This window comes from Tiliqua scincoides, chromosome 4, assembly GCF_035046505.1.
Source record: "Tiliqua scincoides isolate rTilSci1 chromosome 4, rTilSci1.hap2, whole genome shotgun sequence".
NCBI lineage: Eukaryota > Metazoa > Chordata > Lepidosauria > Squamata > Scincidae > Tiliqua > Tiliqua scincoides.
The window spans coordinates 189,842,466-189,862,095 of NC_089824.1; the positions used below are offsets into that span (position 1 = coordinate 189,842,466).

At 42.9% G+C, this 19,630-nt stretch overlaps 2 protein-coding genes across 4 annotated transcripts in view; both read right to left on the reverse strand.

Moving 5' to 3' along the window:
• Positions 1-763: 763 nt before the first annotated feature.
• Positions 764-12,157, reverse strand: SLA2 (Src like adaptor 2). Its single transcript, XM_066625974.1, has 9 exons — positions 12,048-12,157; positions 11,819-11,866; positions 8,664-8,807; positions 6,885-6,981; positions 6,446-6,532; positions 6,198-6,301; positions 5,185-5,334; positions 2,044-2,176; positions 764-1,208 (listed from the first exon to the last, which is right to left on the reverse strand). Exons 3-9 carry the CDS (start codon positions 8,740-8,742, stop codon positions 1,061-1,063), a joined length of 798 nt encoding a protein of 265 aa, XP_066482071.1. The 5' UTR covers positions 8,743-8,807; positions 11,819-11,866; positions 12,048-12,157; the 3' UTR covers positions 764-1,060.
• A 3,854-nt stretch (positions 12,158-16,011) lies between these two features.
• The window catches only part of NDRG3 (NDRG family member 3), a 61,443-nt gene continuing 57,824 nt past the window's right edge, over positions 16,012-19,630 (reverse strand). For all 3 annotated transcript variants that reach the window (XM_066623410.1, XM_066623408.1, XM_066623409.1), the window contains one exon: positions 16,012-18,692. In XM_066623410.1, the coding sequence (XP_066479507.1) occupies positions 18,514-18,692 (179 nt within the window). In that variant the 3' untranslated portion in view covers positions 16,012-18,513. The remainder of the gene's footprint in view (positions 18,693-19,630) is intronic.

Below are 19,630 nucleotides of genomic sequence, written 5' to 3' on the forward strand. Positions count from 1 at the left end.
GAGACAGACATGCTGTGAACAGTAAACTGTGGTCTGAACGGGGACTGCATTTTCATTACACAGCAGTCATGAGTTTGGCAACCACTGCTTTAATGTATAGTGGTGTGTGTGTCCTCAAGCTATAGGCAGGGATAGATAATATGTGTTTCACTTGTAGATGCTTTTTTGTTTGTTTTTACATGCTCTATTCACTTATGATGGAAGGGCTAGTGCTGGATGAGATTAGCAATTTAGCTACTAAACTTCAAAAGCGCCCCATGTTATGAAAATGAGAGAGCAATTTTCCTGCCAAGAAGGGTTTAATGATACAATAGAATAACCTCCTGTGCCTCAGCTCCTTGGAAGTATAGATTAGGAATGAGTAACATAAGGAAATGTATTAGATATTGCCTGGCACAGGTCAAGCATCATGCAGATTAATAAACCTAGCACAATAGCTTACTAAAATCAGGTTCTACTGTACAGTTGGGCTAGTAGCCATTTATTAAAACTGTTTAATGTGAAATCAGTTAATAGGCCTATTCTACAGTGAACAAGACTACATGTAAGTTAGTACCTAACTACTGCTAGGTAGAATCAATTCAAAGTGCTTAGTTGTATAAATTGGTGTTAAGATTCTATTGTTTCCCTTGAGGTTTTTAAAGAACATTCATCCTATCAGGAATAGAAACAGCAGAATAAGGCCATCAGTTACACAGGTTAGAATACAGATTTATGTTTGTCAGTGGATTTCCCTGTAAACTATATACTAAAGAAACCTGTATCATTCTAGTGCTGAGGACCTGAGAGATTGAAAGGTAATGCTACCTTGCAAAGACTCATGTTTATTGTGACTTTGGAAAAAGACATTCAGTTAGTAGAAAACCTCTGTGAATTACATACATAAATACATAACCAAAATATATAGCAAATAATCAAGTCTAGTGTAACTCAGATTAGGGATGAATGGTTGGAGCCTCTCAGTTTCAGTGACATTCAGTAGCAGGAACTTGATATAAATAAAGTCTTTTGTAGTCCTTTCAAGTTCCTTGTTACAGAAACTCTTTCCAACACAGTAGTCTTAAGTGTCTTCACATCTCCTCCCCTTCTTGGAAAATATATCCTCTGAGGTCAGGTCTTCAGTCACTAACAGGTAAGAACTGATAGCTTCCCGTAGACCCAGACTGATGGGAGAGTCATGTGGTACATCTTTTGCCAACAGGTCTGAGCTAAACAGAAGAAATGTATACTGATTAGAAATGGTGTAAAAGTAGCAGAACAAATATCTTCCACTTAGGTGACTTTGCCATTTCCCCATTGAGAACAATTTACTGGTTATTACAATTAAGCAGGTAGACAGCCCTTTTCATATCTGTGCCTTGCTATCCTCAACACTGGCCACTTTAGAAGCACTTTTTGTCTTTTCCTATAAACCAGGGGTGCCCAAACCCCGGCCCTGGGGCCACTTGTGGCCCTTGAGGACTCCCAATGCGGCCCTCAGGGAACCCCCAGTCTCCAATGAGCCTCTGGCCCTCCAGAGATTTGCTGGAGCCCACACTGGCCTGACGCAACTGCTCTTAGCGTGAGGGCGACTGTCTGACCTCTTGCATGAGCTGTGGAACGAGGGCTCCCTCCACTGCTTGCTGTTTCACATCTGTGATGCAGCAGTGGCAGCAAAGGAAAGGCTGACCTTGCTTTGTGCAAGGCCTTTTATAGGCCTTAAGCTATTACAAGTCCTTCATTCATTCATATAAATTCCATCTCTAATATATTCATTTATGTAAATTTATTCAAACTCTAAATGTAAATTAATTCCTCCTCCCCCCGGCCCTCAACACAGTGTCAGAGAGATGATGTCAAAAAGATGTCCTGCCAAAAAGTTTGGACACCCCTGCTATAGAAGTACTGAACTTTTTGTGGAACTAAGACACTCTGTGATCACTGTCATTAAGTGCCAGCAATTAAGTTTCCTAATAAGCTTAGGTCCTTTACTGCCTGAGAAACCTGTAATCAACTGCCTTGATTTTCACCATGGAAAGAAGGTGGGATATACATATAATGTACCTGTTGATCTCTTGCCAGTTGAGGGCTGGTTTCTTCACTATCACTGGTTTAGAAAGATGACGATGCAAGCCAGAAGTAGATCCTTGGATGAAACATGGCTCCTTCAAGCAGCAACATAAGCCACTCCCAATTTCTAGGGATAAAGAGAGTAACCCCACTGGTGTTTTTGTGCCTTGGCCACCACCAAGTTCATTGGACTGGAAAAAGCTGCAGGGTCAACTAAGAAGTTAAGCTGTTTTTCCCTTGTTACTCAAGCAATATTATTGGTTCTTGCTGGGTATATCTGTCCCAGTCAATTAGCCAACATTTGATCGCAGTACTAGCCTAGCCAAGAAACAAAACCCAGACTCCAGTAGGACAAGGTAAATGATACCATTGCCAATGTTATCATCCCTATGTTTCCTAAATAGTAGATTTCATCTCACATGCTAGTGAAGACCAGAGACCTACCTGAGTTAGGTTGCCAATCCTTTCTATGGGCCTATAAAGTTCTTCCCCTTTCTACAGTCAAAAACATGCCCATTTTATCCCTACTGTGTAGAAAAATGACAGGAGTTGTGGCTAATAAGATGCAAGGTGACTCCAACTCCTTACCCAAAGTTCCAACAGAACTGGGTATTCATTTACAGTTGCCTTTGACACCCACATGTGTAGGGCCTTGGTTAGAGAGGCTGTAAAGGGCAAGGAAGCTTCCTTCTGTAAATGGAAGTCTTGCTCCAACAAGGAGACTAAAAAGGAACATAAACTGTGGCAAAAGAAATGTAAGAAGGTGATACGGAAGGCCAAGCGAGACTATGAGGAACACATGGCCAGAAACATTAAGGGGAATAATAAAAGCTTCTTCAAATATATTAGAAGCAGGAAACCCGCCAGAGAAGCAGTTGTCCCTCTGGATGGTGAGGGAGGGAAATGGGACTTAGAGATGGCAGAGAAATTAAATGAGTTCTTTGCATCTGTCTTCACGGCAGAAGACCTCAGGCAGATACCGCTGCCCGAACTGCCCCTCCTGACTAAGGAATTAAGTCAGCGGTTAAAAGAGAAGATGTTTCAGATCTAATTGATAAAGATCAATAAGTCACTGGGCCCTGATGGCATCCACCCAAGAGTTATTAAGGAATTGAAAAATGAAGTTGCTGATCTCTTGACTAAGATATGCAACTTGTCCCTCAAAACGGCCATGGTGCCAGAAGATTGGAGGATAGCAAATGTCACGCCTATCTTTAAAAAGGGAAAGAGTTGGGGCCTGGGAAACTATAGGCCGGTCAGCCTAACATCTATACCGGGTAAGATGGTGGAATGCCTCATCAAAGATAGGATATCAAAACACATAGACGAACAGGCCTTGCTGAGGGAGAGTCAGCATGGCTTCTGTAAGGGTAAGTCTTGCCTCACGAACCTTATAGAATTCTTTGAAAAGGTCAACAGGCATGTGGATGCGGGAGAACCTGTGGACATTATATATCTGGACTTTCAGAAGGCATTTGACACGGTCCCTCACCAAAGGCTACTGAAAAAACTCCACAGTCAGGGAATTAGAGGACAGGTCCTCTCGTGGATTGAGAACTGGTTGGAGGCCAGGAAACAGAGAGTGGGTGTCAATGGGCAATTTTCACAATGGAGAGAGGTGAAAAGTGGTGTGCCCCAAGGATCTGTCCTGGGACTGGTGCTTTTCAAACTCTTCATAAATGACCTGGAGACAGGGTTGAGCAGTGAAGTGGCTAAGTTTGCAGACGACACCAAACTTTTCCAAGTGGTAAAGACCAGAAGTGATTGTGAGGAGCTCCAGAAGGATCTCTCTAGACTGGCAGAATGGGCAGCAAAATGGCAGATGCGCTTCAATGTCAGTAAGTGTAAAGTCATGCACATTGGGGCAAAAAATCAAAACTTGAGATATAGGCTGATGGGTTCTGAGCTGTCTATGACAGATCAGGAGAGAGATCTTGGGGTGGTGGTGGACAGGTCGATGAAAGTGTCGACCCAATGTGCAGCGGCAGTGAAGAAGGCCAATTCTATGCTTGGGATCATTAGGAAGTGTATTGAGAACAAAACGGCTAGTATTATAATGCCGTTGTACAAATCTATGGTAAGGCCACACCTGGAGTTTTGTGTCCAGTTCTGGTCGCCGCATCTCAAAAAAGACATAGTGGAAATGGAAAAGGTGCAAAAGAGAGCGACTAAGATGATTACTGGGCTGGGGCACCTTCCTTACGAGGAAAGGCTACGGCGTTTGGGCCTCTTCAGCCTAGAAAAGAGACACTTGAGGGGGGACATGATTGAGACATACAAAATTATGCAGGGAATGGAGAGTGGATAGAGAGATGCTCTTTGCACTCTCACATAACACCAGAACCAGAGGACATCTGCTAAAATTAGGTGTTGGGAGAGTTAGAACAGACAAAATAAAATATTTCTTTACTCAGCGTGTGGTTGGTCTATGGAACTCCTTGCCACAGGATGTGGTGATGGCGTCTGGCCTGGACGCCTTTAAAAGGATATTGGACAAGTTTCTGGAGGAAAAATCCATTACAGGTTACAAGCCATGATGTGCATGTCCAACCTCCTGATTATGGAAATGGGCTATGTCAGAATGCCAGATGCAAGGGAGGGCACCAGGATGAGGTCTCTTGTTATCTGGTGTGCTCCCTGGGGCATTTGGTTGGCCGCTGTGAGATACAGGAAGCTGGACTAAATGGGCCTATGACCTGATCCAGTGGGGCTGTTCTTATATCTTTGTACACATTGGATTTTTTCAGGTCAATGGCAGCAATACACCTGCACTTTCATTTTCTTCCCTTCAACACTTGTGAACAAAATATCAGCAGTTTTCAGAGGCACCTACTACAGGCTAGTTCTCTACTCTTTGCTGTATAGCTGTTTGAAAAACTGTTGTTTACCTTACTCAGAAATGAACCCATTGTATTCAGTAACACTAGGCTGTAATGCTGTCTTACCAGAAACAAACAGCTCTGCATAGTTTATATACATCAGAATGCCTCTCATGGAAGTCAAAGTTTCCTTAGCATAGTACGGTATAGCTACCTACCTACTGGGCTTTAGGCTATTCTCATTTTAAGCAGTCTCAAAGGAATATAATGAGAAACTTTGACCTATTTAAAAACCAGAAACGGGAAAAAAAGTTACCTGAATAATGATCCACCAGCTCCTGCAGACTGGAAAAGGTGAGACTGGGGGAGATGTAAAGCCAGCCATTTTCCAGGCGGTTAATGCGATAGTGCTTCACACAATCCCAAGAAGCAAGATTGGTGTGTCTGACGGATAAGGAGTAACAACCTGCTTGTGAAAGAACAAAACGGTGACAGGCTGTGCCTGAATGCCTACAGTGTATGCAGTTGTCTCAGTCCTACAGGACACCATACTTTGTTCAATAAAGTATATTGGAAAGCAGGGCAACTTTCTACCATTGTCTGATCAATATCCTTAAATCTTGAACTGATTTCCTACTGCAAGTGAAGGTGGGTCAGGAGGCCAGCTAGATATTAGTAAATTGACAGCTGCAGAGAAAAGAATGGGGGGCTGTTGGTTCTCTCCTCCCAAAACTTTAAGTTGCACAGGCTGTTGCAGGTCATTTATCAATATTTTTAGTCAGCACAGCAATACTGAGGGGTGTTCAGAGGGAATCCATGTCCAAGTTTAAGCTACAGAAGAATTGCAGCTCCAGATTTTTTTTTTGCTTGCAGGACTTGTGACAGAAGGTCACAAATACTGGCGTTTGAAGCCACTGTCCAAAAATCCTGAGAGCCATCGTCAATCTCCTGCACTATACAAGAGAACTTCTTGTAGAAAAGAGCCAGGGAGAACAACTACGTCACAGGACAAGCTTGACAGAACACACAAAAGTAGTCATGTCTTGGTGGAAAGCCATGGTCCATCCTAGAAAACCAGAATGATGAGATACCATCTGCCAAGTAGAATAAACTGCAATACTATGAAGCAGTTCCAGGGTTGGTTCAACCATTACCAACACATGAGGAGAGCATGTCCTTTTCTCTAAAGATAATTAGTTATAGTTGCCCTTATGGGGCAGCAGTAAGAATTAAAGAGATTTTACTCAAGCTTTTGCAATACTTGAAAATGCAGAATGTAAAAACACACATAAGTACAATTCGATTTCCAAGAGTAAGCCTTCCTCATACCTTTCCTCATCTGGCTCTCTCTTATCAGAAAGGACCCTTGATGGTTTAATGGTAGCAGCAACAGCTCCTCAGCTTTTTCACGACTGATGCCCTCATAGAGCCACCTGAAAGAGAGCAGTCAGATTACTGCCCATCAAGCCTTCCTCATGCAAAACCAGTGGGGAGAGGAATTTGTGTGCTCACACATGGCCACCCAAAACAATCCAACTAGTCTATATTGCAACAAACAGAGAAGCAGTAATTTCTACCTGTGAGAGATTTTGACTATGTGATTGCTGGGAACATAGCAGTCTTTTCCAGTTGCTACTGCCACAACTTTCCACCATTCACCATCTCTGTAGGAACAAAGTGTAACCATTAAAATGCCTTGCAGGAACAGCAGTACCCTTGAGTTTATCTTGAAGTCAGACTGGCTTTCCAAAGGCTTCCTTGTCCCCCCTCTCTCAGTAGAGGTCTCCAAGTGGGTGTGGAGGGCTAGTAAGTAGAAGTTGCTTTGAACTGTATCAGACCACTGATCCACCCATGTCAATATTGTCAACACAGACTGGGAGCAACTCTTCAGACAGAAATTGTTATCTGCCCTATCTGGAAATGCCAGGGATTGAACCTAGGACCTTCTGTGTGCAAAGCAGGTTGCTCTTACATTGAGCTATGCCCCCTCCCATTTTTGTTTCTGCAAGTACTCACTCAGACAGCAAATTCAGCTGCTCCCCCATCTTCACTATTGGCTCCGTATGGCCAGAAGGGAAGTCACAGACTGCAACAGCCACAGAGCTGTTCACACCTACAAATTTAAAAAAAAAATGTGTATCTGTGTCTTGAGAACTTTCCATAGCTGGAACATTTAAAGCCACCACAAATTTCCCAGTAGATCAAAGAAACTGAAATAACTTAAGGCACTGTTGAATTGTTCCCATAGGATCTGTTCTGCATAGGATCAACAGTTATCCAGTGTCATGTCTGTTCCCAGTTTATTGAACAATCCCAATCTCCACATTCTGTGCATATGGAAGAAGTAAATCTTCATGTACCTTATTCTGAAGATATTTGCATTATAGCAGTTGGTACTTTTCAGCAGGAAGTGGGGAGGAAAAAGTGACAATTGCTTTCTGAGGCACAGAGAGCAACACCCACAGCAGGTCGCTCCCCTCCCCATGTTCTAGCCCAACTCCTTCTCTAGAATACAGTCAAAGGTTCTATTTGTCATACTTAAGCATCCCACGTCTCTTCAAGAAGATCAGAGCAGCTTTTCAGATCTACGACTACCTGATGAGGTACATTAGCCACAGGGGCTTATCCAGTGTTTGGCAGGGGCTCATGAGCATGACCAACTCCAGAGCCCAGGTCAACCAAGTGGGTAGATCTAAGCTCTGGGTTGAACTTGATGGCCTCCATGGCCAAGGTTTGCTGGGTGGGTAGACCTGAGCTTCTGCCTGGCCTTGGAGCCCAGGTCTACCAGCTGAGTAGACCTGGCCTCCCATTCCAATCAATCTCGCCAGCATCCACCCAGCAGAAATAGATCCATCCTGTCTGCCAATAGGAAGCAGAGAGGTCTATGTTCCTACATTCCCTGCTCCAAGGACAACCTACTCAGTACAAAGGAGAATCCTCCATTCCTATCAGTGCACAGAAACATGCAACACTGCAGCCCCGTTCTTCACAACAGCCAATGGAGCTGCACAAGGCTGCATCTAACCTGTAACATTTAATACTGTGAAGGGTGGGGGAAGGAGGTATTTTGAGACTAAATGCTCTTCTGTGCAAAGCAAAACACTCCCTGTACATAAAAAACTAGACATGTTCTAGCTAAACTTTCCTCTGAGAGGTCTTTATTTAAAAGTCTTTGTAACCAGTTCGTCAGTTAACAAGACTCCCAGAGCAGCTCACAGAAAACCAAATCATTACAACACAAGAGATGCTAAACAGGAGTGCTCTGTGATGACATCATCATTGCCGAGCTCTGCTGAGAGGAAAGCTGCACAAGGCTGCCATTAAAGCTGCACAGCTTACAGGGAGGGCTGGCTAGGAGCTCTAACATGCACCACTAATCCTGTTTCAAATAAGCAGGATGGTGCAGAGACAGGACAGTGCAAAGGAAGGAATGGAGAGAGGGGCAGATCAGATCATCTTGCCTCTCCCTCTTTGGCCACCCTGGTGAATTCATGAAGAAGGCTGGGCAAAGTGTGCAAGGTCCTTACTTTCCTTTTTTCTCCTGCACCAGGCTGCTGCTACCCCAAACCCTCCTCCACTTGCTCTCAGCAAGTGGGAAGAGGATCGAAGAGTCAACTGAAGCAGCTCAGTGGGTGTCAGCAGATGCGTGGTATGGGGCATTAGTTCATGTCTCCCCCACAACCTGCTGCTTGCAGCAGGTTTTTCAGACTGCCCCTTCACTAGGTTGGCCCAGAGCTAACCTAACTTTCCAAGATTCAGAAGCAAGATTGTTTGGCAGCATGTTATAATCCCCACCTGGTTGCCAGGAACAAGCCAAGTCCTGGGAGCTTGTCTGTGTAGGAATCGGCTTCCTCCTGCTGGGCAAACTTCCCATCACAGTCCACTGCCAACTGGTGAATTCAGGCAACAGCAATATCCTGGTGTAACCCTGAGAGAAACCTTTCAAAAAGCAGCACACACAAAAATCAACATGAGCTTCAAAGCTGCTATCCAGTATTCTGCTTGAGCTTTCATCCAACCTCTCCCCTGTCAAATTTGTTACATGGTGCAAAGTCTTTCACATTCTCAAGTCAAATGTAGTTCTAGGACTCAGTTCTGTTGTCTTCCCTCACCCCTTTACTTGTCCCATGATCAAAGAAACACTGCACATTAGCACCTCCACCAGACAATCTCTGGCCATTTGCTCCGAGATACTTTTTGCCAGGTTCCTAGTTAACCTAGGTAATGTGAGAGACAAGTGTTGATGGAGAAGCCACAAGCTGTGAGCCATCAGCTCACTCTGAAGTTACAAGTACCCGAAGTCATGTTCTTCTGTAGCACCAAAACACGACAAGGTGCCTGTGACACCATAAAGAATAATATTTATGTCAGCATAAGCTTTCATGGACTCTGGTCCACTTCAAAAACCTTGGGCAGGCAAGCCCATGTATGGATACCCAACCACAGCTATAGAAGAAAAGAGAAAAAGAAAAAACAGCAGAATGAATCTGCAAGAGGAAAGGAAATAAGGCTGATTGATAACAAGCTTAAAAATTATTTAAGATAAGCACAGTGACAATTCAGTTAGAGATAATAACTTCATAGCATGGCTAAGTCAATCAATCTCATAATGTGATAAGAAGCCCAAGTCACAATTCAGACTCCCTCCTGCAATAGTGCCAAAATCCCATTTTAAATTCTAGTCCAGCATTTGTGCCATCTAATCTCCCTTTGAAATATTTCTGTTGGAGAACCATCACTTTGAAGCCTGCAGCAGAATATTTTGGAGACTGAAATTTTGCCCAACTGGGTTTCTGGATGTTTTCCATTTCCCATGTCAAATTTATTCATTTATTCTTTTGTGCATACTTTTCAACCTGTTTGTCCTATGCTGGTAGCACATAGCTGTGCATGGGTGTGTGCATGAGATTTTCACTTCATGCATCTGGTGATGTGAGCTATAGTCCATGAAAACTTAAGATGAAATCAATGTGTTAATATTTAAGGTGCCACAAGATTCCTTGTTCTGTTACTTTGAGGATAGGCTCTGCGAGAAGTTATTGGCTATTGGGTAGAGACTGCAAGAAATGTTGGTAACTGAAGCAGGAAGTGGTCAGCCCTGGACATGAGCACACAAAGAGAGAGAAAAGCTTGGCATGGATGGGAGCACAAAGGCCAGTTGTCAAGCAGGGCATCAGCAACACTTCTTTAGAGTATCTAGGAGTTTTGTTTGACCTACAGAGGAGTTGAATGGCTGAGCAATTATGCAGGACAAAATATAATCAGATCTGACATGCTAAAAGCTTAATCTTTGGCTCTAGTAGACTCAATAAGCGCATCTCAGACTCCTTTCAATGTGCAGAACTTGGTCTTGCAGGTGTCCTATTTAGGAAGATGTTTAATGTACTGTGAATATATTGTACATTATTCTTGCAATCATGCGAGTTATAGAGCTGGGAAATGGACATGAGCATGAGTGTCATAGTATGATCAGGTTGCTGGGTCCCTGGACCACTGATGGCACACTGGACACTACCATTGTCACTAGTACCAAAGGTTCAGAGCTTGCCCCAGTCAGATGTGTCCTCAACCAGTGCCCACCTGGTCAACCCAACACCAGCATCTGAGTAAGATGTTTTCCATTATGCACTGATTAACAGTGCTTTTGAGCATGCAGCTCAATTTTTTTCCTGAAATTCATGCCCTATAGTCTGGACGATGCAAGTTTAACCAAATTTTGGGGAGCTAGTGAGAAAAATGCACATGCTCAAAGATGCTCTATTTGCCATTTTACATGCCATTTTAATGTATTCCATGGATAGCATGCATACATATTGATAATAATAATAAAATAATAACTTCATTTTTACCCCCCCTTTCTCCCCAAAGGGAATCAAGGCGGCTTACAACAGGTTAAAACAGCTTAAAAACATAATTTAAAAACAGATAAAAGCATATTAACACGTATCATAAAAACAGTAGTCAGATAAAAAGTAGTCAGGTAGAAAGAGCATAGAGCAGCAAATCATAAAAGAATCAGGCTTGTGACCAAGTATTTAAAAATATTAAAAGATGCTGAAAAGATGTTAAAAAGGCTGAAAGAAGGCTTGTTTAAACAGAAAGGTCTTCAGGCCTCGCCAAAAAGTCTCAAGAGAGGGAGACATTCTTAAGTCAAGGCGAAGGGAATTCCACAGCGTTGGTGCCACTACTGAGAAGGCCCTATTTCTTGCCGCCGCCCACGTACCTCCCTAGGCGGCGGCACTTGTAAAAAGGCCTTCTCTGATTACCTAAGAGGATGAGCCAGATTGTATGGGAGTAGGCGAACTCTAAGACACCCTGACTCTGTTGTTGGACCCTGGGACTAACGACTGGCTCCTAATTAGGCTTATTCATCTTTATCCAGAGAGAGAGAGAGAGAACGAACACAGCTCTAGGGTCATTTCCTAGTACATTGAGCCTCATGGCTGCTGTTCTCTACATAACCTAGACATGTGCCTCTGCCATCCCTCTCCTCCTAATCCCTACTGCACTCTCTGTTCTCTCTTCAACCGGTACTTTCCAACTTGCTTAACTGATGCCTTGGGACTTACTTTAGAACAACATTGACTCAGGCTGGCCTGATTACCCCCTGACAAGCCTTCTACTGCCACCATCAATTTGCCCATCTGTGACCTCTTATGTTCCCTCTCAATCCCTTTCCAGAGATTACATCCTTTCTAGATTCTCAAGTATCTACTGCATTCAGAGTTAAATGAAGTAGTCATGGCACTCTTGAGTACAGCATCAATGGCCTGTGTACAGAATAGCCACCATGGACTTTGTTGCACCAGTAAGTCAGCATATTTGGCAACAGTCTATGCATTTGGGGGCTATTGTGCGGTTCTACTTCAACTTTAAAAAGCATTTGGATGAACTACAGCTCCAGGGTCATTGTCTGTGCATTTAGTAAAGCAAGAGTAGGTATCACTCACCTGTCTGCTAAAGCACCAAAGTCAACAGCCATACAGTCTCTTCAGAAACTGAAAGAAGATGGGATACAACAAACCATAAGAAACTCTTTTGTAAAATGGGATTCTAAAACCCTAGGCTGTAATGGATTCCGGACAAGGAGATGAATCACTTCTGATGACAAAGATGCACTAGAACAATTCCAGCACTATTCAATGAAGGAAGGAAGGATGTCCAACGTATGAAACGCACCTGAGCAGATCTTCTCTAGGCATTCAGTTCTCCTGAGCAGCTTCAGTTCCTCGCTGCAAGGGTTGTTCCTATGCAGGATGCAAAGCGCAAATCTTAAAACTGAGAACAGCAGAATCTTTTTGCTCCCTTTCTCTCAGAGTACAGCTTGGTCCAATATCCTGACCGTATGTACCACTTTTGTTGCTTGAGTACAAGTTGTTGAGAAGAACTCCCAAGAACCCACAAACTGCTCAATTTCCTTTGACGTAAGTGGAAAGCTGGTTGGTGGTGCAATGGCTCTCTTTCTTGCTCTGCAGAAAACAGATGCCTGCTCAAAAACATCCTGTTTAAAAAGCTCTGGTCTTCTCACATCACGATTAACCAAACCAGAATCTTGTCATTGCACAATAGACTGATACGCAACTAAGTGCGATGGCTCCCTTTCCCCCCCCAAAAGGGACACTAAAATTCTAAACAGATCAGTGACCTTTAACTGCATGTACTTACAAGTGCCTGCAGCTACAGTCATGCCCCTCTTATATGCATGGTCAGAAATGTAAGTTTCAGATAGTAGTAGAACTACTTTCTTTACACTTTCATCTTGGGTTGGGTGCTCTCTTGCTGCTCCTATAGAAACTGTGGGCCTCAATGAGTAGCAGAAGCAGAGCCCTAGTGCGCGCACACACACACACACACACACACACACGCACGCACGCACGCACGCAGGTGAACTCTGGTTTTGGAGCACCTTTCTTGAAAAGGTTCCAATTTCTCACTGGAAAAATGTGCGCCAATTAATTTTATCTTTCTATTGGGTTATCAGCAGCTGCAAGCAGCTCTGAAACAGATAGCAAGATAGAAGTTTTAGAAATAACCAAAACCTGTTGCCCTGGGCACTCTGGTCACATTGCCACACTGAATTCTACATCACAGATCTACATCTGAAAGATGAACAGGTTGCACTTGTACTAGTTTTAGCTACAACCAAATAACTTCTCTGGAGGTTGCACTCTGTTAATCGATAAGCCGTGTGTTTCACAAAAATGGAGTTTCTGCCTAAGGCAGGGGGTTGGACTAGATGACCAATTAGGTACCTTCCAACTCTATGATTCTATATATCCAGGGCATATATCCAGGACTCTCTACATATAGCAACACAAGACCAATCCACCTCCTACTCTACTAAAAGGCTTCCCATGTTTAAATGCCCAGCTCTTCCAGGCAGGTCACACATGACAAGGTGACCATGCACAAGGATCGGCGTTTTCCCCTCTCTAAAAAGGAGCAATTCAATATCACTGCAGTCAATCCTTGTGTATAAACTCACAGCTGCCCTCAGAGCAGAGTGTACTTCTCCACCTATCCAGTTTACAAAGCAAAAGATATTCACACTTGTCTCTCAGAGTAGTTCACTCCCAGTATTAGAGCCCAGATGAGGTGAAAGCAGGGTGACCAGACGACCTCTTTTTCCAGGACATGTCTTCTTTTTTATCTTCATGTCCTGGAAAAGAGCTTCAGTGTCCTCCTTTTCCCAGCAAGCAGGCCCCTGCAGGCAGTGCATAGCTTTCTTGTGATTAATAAGTTGTATGTAATATAGTTTTAAGTTTAAAAGTAATCTAGTGTTTAACATGAAATCAATGTGTGTCTTTAGCTTTTGTTTTGTCATCTCCTACATTTTTCTTGGATGTCCTACATTTTGGGGTCTCTTGACCTCTTTTGCAGTTATGACATCTGGTCACCCTGGATTAAAGTGACAGACCACTACACCTTGATATCTAGATCAGTGTTTCTCAAACTATGGGTCAGGACCCACTGAGTGGGTCGTGAGCCAATTTCAGGTGGGTCCCCATTCATTTCAATATTTTATTTTTAATATAGACTTGATGCTACCATTGTATGTGACTACATTTGGGAACACATTACAGATCTGTACTTTTAACAGGCTACTATGTATATGTTTTTAACACTGATAGTCAATAGGACTTACTCTTGCGTAAGTGTGGGTAGAATTGCAGCCTAGGGTTGTTAAAAATTTTCCTGCTTGATGATGTCACTTCCAGTCATGACATCACCTGGTGGGTCCCAACAGATTCTCATTCTAAAAAGTGGGTCCTGGTGCTAAACATGTGAGAACCACTGTTCTAGATGATTGCAGCAGTTTTAACACACATAAATATCTGCTGCTACCATCAAATCTACTTTGGTTCTAGCAAGTGTGGTGTACCTGCAGTTGCTAAATTAAAGAAGAAACCTTAATGCCACTGGAGGCCACTGTATTAAGTTGCTGCCTGCAGCTCACAAGATCATATCTTTCTCAGCTACTTAAAATAGACCCGTATCATAATTGCCATCTCCAGCTGTGCTTCACCATATGGGTTATGACTGAATGCATTAGTCTAAACCTCAAAGTCAAGTAAACCCCTTACCAGCAGAAACAGCACTAGGTGGAAAAAAGGGTGGAGTTTCTGATGCAGTAGTAGAAAATGGGGTTATTTACCCATATACTAATTAACCAGGAATGAAGTTATCTACCATCAAGTCCCAGGACAAACGTGCTGGCGCAAGTGTCTCATTCAACTATTTCCAAGTTGTTCTCCTAGTCTTCAGGGAATACGCACAAGTCAACAGTTTCATGGAAAATAGTAGCATGACTGGTGTAGATCTTCAACATTTTCCTCAGACACTTTGGCTGGTCTGATGTTCCCATTCACTCACAATTCCCACATCGAGAAGTCAGAGGCCCTGCATGTTTTGTTTTTTTTAAACATACTGTGGAGATCAAAAGGAATATTTCTGATAATTACTCACATGTTATCTATGCAAAGGAAAACTCACAAGCTACTGAACCTGAAGCTCCTTCTCAGTAGGTGGCACACAAAAGGTGGTGAGTACACCAAAATACTGTAAAGAATGTAAAAACCAAGAAAACTGCATGCATACATACCTGGAACTTTGTGTTGGCAAGTCTGAAAAACCTCAGAATCCTCATGTGCTTACGTCTGCTTTAGGTGTCAGAAGATACATCACCAAATTCTTTAATATATCTATAGATGGTGTAGATCTTCAATATTTTCCCCAAAGTCATTTCAGTTTACTTTATTCCTGAGAATGCAGTGTTTGGTTTGATGTTCCCATTCAGTCACATACCTCAGGAGTCTTCCCCCCCATCTCAGCCTTCTTCCATTCCCCCCATCGGACATAGTTACATATTGTGCATCCACTTAACTCATAAGGGTAGTTGGAAAAGTGTGCAAATTTCATGGGATAGTGGTGGTAGACTGTTCCATTCCTCCTCCTCCTTACTCCTGCTCCTATTCCCCCCATCTCAGTAATTTCAGTTCTTACCCCACCTCCCCCTATACACCTAGTTTTTCTGTTAAGCACTGGTGACTATAGAAAAGCAGGCATGCCTCTTGCTCCATTTATCAATAGCACCACATGTTGCATGGAAGAACAAGGAGATGGGAAGTGTGCCAGATAAAGTGACAGACGCAGTTTCACAAGAAACACAGGAAAGAAACTCTTAACTTCTTCTCCCGTAATCTGTCATGCATTGCTTCCTTATCTGAAGGTGGCTTCCGGCCAGGGATGCGGAAACACTGAAAATTCATTTCTGGGAGGTTCACCTTCCAAAGTTCAGTCACGTGAGTTATTCATTCATCTAACATCTGGAGCCTTTAACGTGGCGCAAATGCAACAGTTCAACAGAACTGGCTATTATTTAACACAGATTCATCTTTTGCACAAGCTTTAAGTTTAGACTGATATGCTGTGCCTATAAAACTTATGCCCATTTCAGTTATTCTATGGTGTGCCAGTCCCTCCCTCATGGCCTTCAAATGTCAATTATAGATTGAAGATGCCCATTTCCATTAGGGCTGTACCATTTAAATGGTTAGATTTGTAACTGAAAATAAATGTGCACTTCAAAAACTCATCAAAAGCCCCCCACACAAACACACAAATAACGAGACGTGATTATAGTTTTATTTAATTTTATTGGTACAAGTTTCTTCTCAGCAGAATCTCCCCATCCCAACTCCTGCCTGAAACAGATTTCCTCCAAGGAGTTTGGTCCCCATGAGCCATTATGTGCAACAGTGAAAAGCGACACATTCTGCCATGACTTCATGAACAAGTCAGCTGCATATCCCTCTTCCATCAGTGACTCTTTCACCTCTTGCCAGATCACACTCTTCCTGTCTTCTGTGACCCAGCCAGAAGCAAAAAAACAACATCCATTCAAGAGAACAATATGGTTTTGGAGTTCCCTAGCTCCGAGACGGGGAGGGAAAGGAGTTTTTCCACTTCTACAAGGAACACCTTATTTGTTAATTGAGCTAAATATCAACCTATGAAAAATATAAAAAGACAGGCCTCAGAGCAGGCTATTACAGTACATCAATGTATTCCCTTAGCCAGTATTTAAACAAGCTCAAGATTTCTTGAGATGGAAGCAGAACAAATCACAGATCCAGTTTACATTTCTCTCACATTTTTGCCCAAATGTATCTGTTTGGGGAAAGGCTATATACTCTGACCTCTACTCCTGCAGGTGACCTGAAGTGGCAGCTGACCAGATCATAACACTTATCATAATTAGATTTCATGAAGGCCTTGATAACTACTCTCATTAATCTCTTCTAGATCCTCAGTACCTGAGGATAGGGTAGTTGTAAATGCCTGTTTTCAAACCAGGAAAGCAAGGAGAGAAAAAAATCTATAGACATAAACCTTCTTGCATAGTTTGCATTATAATCAAACAGTGTCCAGCTAGCTGAGCAAGTATACAACAAATTTTTCTGAATGTTTTATTCATTAGGCATGCAGAGCAGTCCCAAGCATGTTTATTCAGAAGTACTTTTAAATTCCATGAGATTTATTCTCCAGTTAAGTGTGTTTAGGACTGCAGCCTTAGTATCTCTGCTACAGATACTGGTGTCTTCTTACAGAGCACCATGTGGCTATTTCCATCTGGAAATTTTCCATTGCTGCCTCAGTTTCTGTTGTTGGATTTGGAAGCCATATTCTGAATCTTTGGCCTTAATTACATTTTAGATTGTAATTATCTAATTTTAATATCTATGCTTAATCTGTCATATTAACTTGTGTAAATGAAACAGTTGGCAAACAGATGGTTGCATGAATGCCTGAAACTAGGTCTAAAGTTTCTCAGCGTGGAAAAGCACTAGTTTTCTCCAGGGTGGTATGAACCACCCTACTATATATCATCCAGCCCATTTCAAAAGTCAGTGTATGCAGCTCTGGCTACTGCAGAGTGTGTAAATCCCTTATCCTCTGGTTGAATAGTGCATCTTAGAGAAAATACGTAATGAGGCTCATTACAAGCCTTTCCTTTAATCTGTGGCCCAGCAGCCCCGGTGGCAGATCTTTTTGCAGGTCTACAAACAAGAAAGGCTTTATGGGTTCAGATTCATATGACCTAAACTCTCTTGCAAGTCAACCAACTATGCTGGGATCCACTCAGAGTTCAATAGAATAGGACAAGATCCACCCCTGAAGTTTTAAGACATGAGTTCTCCCTTTACCCCCACCTCAAAGACATAAAAAACTGTAGCCAAGAGCCTTCAGGAGAAGCACAACTAGAAAGCAATTCTAAGTGCAGAAGCCACAGAAATTGTTACTTAATAATAACAGGGGGACCCACTGCTCTCAAATGGTTTGACAGCACAGGAAGCGAGTGAAAAGGATAGCACCTGCATAAACAGTAGTGCTCTCCTCTAGCACCAATGGAATATTAGCAGTCACTGGATGCATACAGACACTCATAATTTCAGCATTGAGCCTACTACGGAAGCATACTCATCCCATGACATGTACCCTCTTTCCAAGATTTAGCTTGGGAGGAGCCAGTTTTTCTAATTTGAACAGAAGCTGAATTTGCATGGTACCAATTGGCCAGCTCTTGTGTAGTCATAAAGCTATATCCCCTTTTAGAGCAGAGGTGTTCACAACACTGACTGGTAAGGCCTTGAACCAGTCACAAAACCACCACCTACATCTCCCCTTCAGAGCAATTTTCAGAGTATAAAAAAAACTTTTTCTTAAAAGCACAGACAAATGCTTAAAGCAAACATGCAGGTGCTTGAGTGGAACAAGAAAAACAGACAGTCTGCCTAAAGCATTTGTTGTGGGAGATGGGGGAGAGGAGAAAAGATAGCTTTCAACCCAGAGATTGTACATGTCAATAGAAGAGCAAAGGCAGGGAAACAGCAGAGCAAACCCTGCAGTAAATCTCTGCCCACCTGCTTCCAGACAGGTCTGTAAGCAGCCAATGTTTCACACATAAATGGACAGACAAAGTAGTGCCAGACAGGTGAGAAGGTGGTTGCTAAGTTAGATGGGTAGGCACAAGTTAGAAAAAAAAAAAGACTGTTAATGCCACTTGTCTGAGGGAACACTGGATTCTGGGCAGGTTCAGAAGGGCAAGAAAGGGGTTTTCTGGATACACAAGAGGAGTATTTCCTTAGCAGGATACTTCCATAGTCTGAGGAGTGTCATGAATGTCAGCTGTTCCAGGCATTCCAGTAGCTGCCTCTCCTGGATTGCTGGCCTGAGATCGTGCCTGGGGGCTCTCTCCAGAACCTACGCTTGAAGAAGAGTGGGTCCGGGAGCGGATCAGCCTGGTCATACTAGCTGATGGCACTGCAAAGGAAGATTAGCAATGAAAGGGTTAAAACTACTGTAAATGCCCTGGATTTGCAGAAGAAAGAAGAATGAAGTGTAAGAAAGGATGTGCTGCAGGAAAATGAATAAGTTTTAGCTTATCCTGTACATTGCCTCCTTCGAGTCTCTATCAGTCACATGGGATTTTCCGGACCCAAGTTGGCCAAGGTAACATGACAGTGGGGGTTATTTGTATGAGCAAACTGACAGGCAGGAATACTTAATCCAGGGGTGTCAAACATAAGGCCCACAGGCAAGGAAGCCCTCTGTCCTTTCGGCTCTCCTAGCACCACCATCAGCTGCTCTTGGCTGCTGAGCTGTGCTGAAAGGGCAGCCCGCATGATAGTCAGGCTCTCTCATATCGCAAAAGTACGATCAAGATTTGCATATTTTCCTCTTCTGTCACTTGCAGTTAATGAGTGCCCAAATGAGAAAAAGACTTTACAGATTGAGCCTCATTATTCGCTTGGGTTCCTCCAAACACTCTGGATGGCAAAAAATGCACTATAGCATTTTTTATGATGCTATAGCAATTCAATTTAAAAAACACTATAGCATATAGCACTATAAAAAAGCACTATAGCAAAGTTTATTTGCTCCAGTGATTTAAAAACAGCCTTGCTGACCTTTGTGATGCAAGATAAGAATCATTAAGAAGACAATCCATCAATCAGTCCTCCTCCAAGCTCAGCCCCTCCCTTCACCAATGCAAAGTGATAACCTTTCTTTTATGTGCTCAGGGGGAAGGGAGGGGTCGCCTGGAGAGAGAAGGATTGATGGATTGTCAGCCAGCTGCCTTCTCATTCTCTCATTAAGGAGGCTATTGTTAAAGGACTGATTTTTAAAACTGATTTTAAAGGGATGCATTTTTCCCCTTCTCCAGGGATCAGCACATTCCTTCTCATTTGCAGTGGCCA

Coding starts and splice junctions, on each gene's coding strand:
- SLA2 (XM_066625974.1), bottom strand. CDS start 8,742: ATGGGAAGTTTGCCCAGCAGGAGGAAGCCGATTCCTACACAGACAAGC. Junction 2,177..5,184: donor GCTGGTGGATCATTATTCAG/GTAACTTTTTTT, acceptor CTTTATCCCTAG/AAATTGGGAGTGGCTTATGT. Junction 1,209..2,043: donor AACTGGCAAGAGATCAACAG/GTACATTATATG, acceptor TCTTCTGTTTAG/CTCAGACCTGTTGGCAAAAG.